This window comes from Monoraphidium neglectum, assembly GCF_000611645.1.
Source record: "Monoraphidium neglectum strain SAG 48.87 unplaced genomic scaffold scaffold06589, whole genome shotgun sequence".
NCBI lineage: Eukaryota > Viridiplantae > Chlorophyta > Chlorophyceae > Sphaeropleales > Selenastraceae > Monoraphidium > Monoraphidium neglectum.
This window is the reverse complement of record NW_014007057.1, coordinates 1-2,124: the sequence shown is the minus strand read 5'-3', so window position 1 is coordinate 2,124 and position 2,124 is coordinate 1. Positions and strand designations below refer to the sequence as shown.

Here is a 2,124-nt window from a genome sequence, read left to right as displayed (position 1 = left end):
GCATCGCCTCAATATGCTTTATGCAACCCCCACCTCCCTGACACGACCCCCCAACCGCCACAAACAACCGCCTCCCTCCAGGGAGGGCGTCCTGCCCGCGGACGTCCAGCTGGCGCGCTGGCTGGAGCGCGTGCTGCCGGCGGGCGGGCCGCCGCAGCGGATGCTTGTAGCCAACAAGGCGGAGACAAAGCAGGCGCAGCAGGGTGCGGCGCGGGGCTGCGCTTGCGTGCGGGGGCGCAGCCGCCTGGGCGGCCGGAGGGGCCCCCGGGAACCGCAGTGCCGCGCCTCCGCGCCAGCGCGGGCCCGCCCTGCAAGGCCGGCACACGGGCGAGCTGCTTTGCAGAGGCGCGATTCAGGGTATTGTATCACAAAACATGACGTATTGTGAGCCCACACCTGCGGTCCCTCAGAAATGCCCTCGGCTTGCCGCATGCGGGCCCCGGCGTCATGAGCTCTCTTGCCCCCTCCGAACACACACACACAATCACACACACACACGCACACACACACACTCACACGCGGCACCACTGCTGCTGCTGCTGCCGCATGTGCCAGGCGTCGCCGAATGGACAGCAGAGGCGGCGCGTATGGGGCTGGGGCAGCCAGTTGCGATTTCGGCGACAGCGGGAGAGGGCATGGCCGACCTATACGAGCTGCTGCGTCCGATCGTCGACGCGGCAGCTGCCAAGAAGCTGCCAGCAGCCGGCGGCGAGGCAGCCGCCGACGCGTCGGCGGAAGGGTCGGGCGGGGCGGCGGCGGCGCCGGCAGAGGGGGAGAACGGGCCGGCGGTGCAGCGGCCAGCGGCGGAGGGGGGGGTGGAGGAGGGGCCCGCGACGGAGCGGCCGGCGGCGGAGGGGTCGGCTGCGGAGGCAGTGGCGACGGAGGGGGCCGCGGCAGAGGGGCTGGCGGCGGGCGGCGGCGGCGGTGGCGGGCGGCCGGGATGGCATGAGAAAAACCATCTGAGCTCGGAGGAGCTGCGGCAGCTCGCGGCGATACGGGAGTCCGAGGGCGTCCCCGCCGCCGGCGACGAGGACGACGAGAGCGATCTGGCGTCCGAGGTTTCGGGCGATCTGGACGATCTGGGGGCGATCTCGGTGACCGAGGACGGGTCCATCGTCGTCGGCGGCGGCGATGGGGCGGCACCGGCGGCAGCAGCAGGGACAGAGTATCGGATGCCTGAGGGGCCTCTGAGGGTGGCGCTGATGGGGGCCCCCAACGCGGGCAAGAGCACGCTGCTCAACATGCTGCTGGGCTATGACCGCGCGCTGACAGGTGGGGGTTGGCAAACACACGCACACGTGAACGCGCACAATCTCGCGCATGTGTGCGAGCCCAGGCAGGGACGCGCTGTCGCGCGGCCCCGCCGCTGGTTTGGGCCCTCGGCCCGCGGCCCACGGTGTGGAACGCCGGGCTGGCGGGCGCCTAGGCAACCCTACTCTGCAGCGTTATGTGCATGAGAAGACCCCTTTGCCAGGCCAGCCTCGCTGCAACGCGTTCCAAAGGTCCCGTCGAGCCGACATTCACCTTTATCAGCGCACATGGCACGAACGCCGGGCCACAACACACCATGGTTGCATGCCGCGGTCAATCGATCCCGCAGGCCCCGAACCCGGCCTCACGCGCGACGCGACGAGCGAGTGGGCGGAGTGGCGCGGGCTCGCGGTGCAGCTGGTTGATACAGCGGGCTGGGCGCGCGGCCCGGCGGCGCTCGCACGGCACGACGACGCCGGGGGCGAGGTGGCGGCGCTGACTCAGGGGCAGGTGGGGGGGCGGGGGCGGGGGGACGTTGACGCGTGGCCGCTTCCGATTTGATCTGGCGGGCGCAGAGGGTTTGAGGGGTTTTTGAATTGGGTTTTGGGGGCCGCCCCTGCGATGTGTGTGTGTGTGTGCGTGTGTGCGCGTGTGTGTGTGCCTCTTGCGTGCGCTCGCACGTGTGCGTCTGCGTGTGCGTGTGCGTGTGTGTGTGTGTGGGTATATAGAGACAGACAAGGTGTGCCGCCGCAAGCCGTCCACCGCGCCGCCGCAACCCTGCAACACCACTAAAATTTTTGCAGGATCCGCAGCAACAACAACAATCTTGGAACACAGCACCTGCACCAGCAGGACGCTCGACCCATCGATAGG

General features: G+C 69.7%; 1 protein-coding gene across 1 annotated transcript; it reads left to right on the top strand.

The window, feature by feature from the left end:
* Positions 1–635: 635 nt before the first annotated feature.
* On the top strand, positions 636–1,812 carry MNEG_16616 (GTP-binding protein EngA; the record flags this gene model as incomplete). Its single annotated transcript, XM_014034914.1, has 2 exons — positions 636–1,272; positions 1,601–1,812. 2 exons carry the CDS (start codon positions 636–638, stop codon positions 1,810–1,812), a joined length of 849 nt encoding a protein of 282 aa, XP_013890368.1.
* Positions 1,813–2,124: the final 312 nt, after the last annotated feature.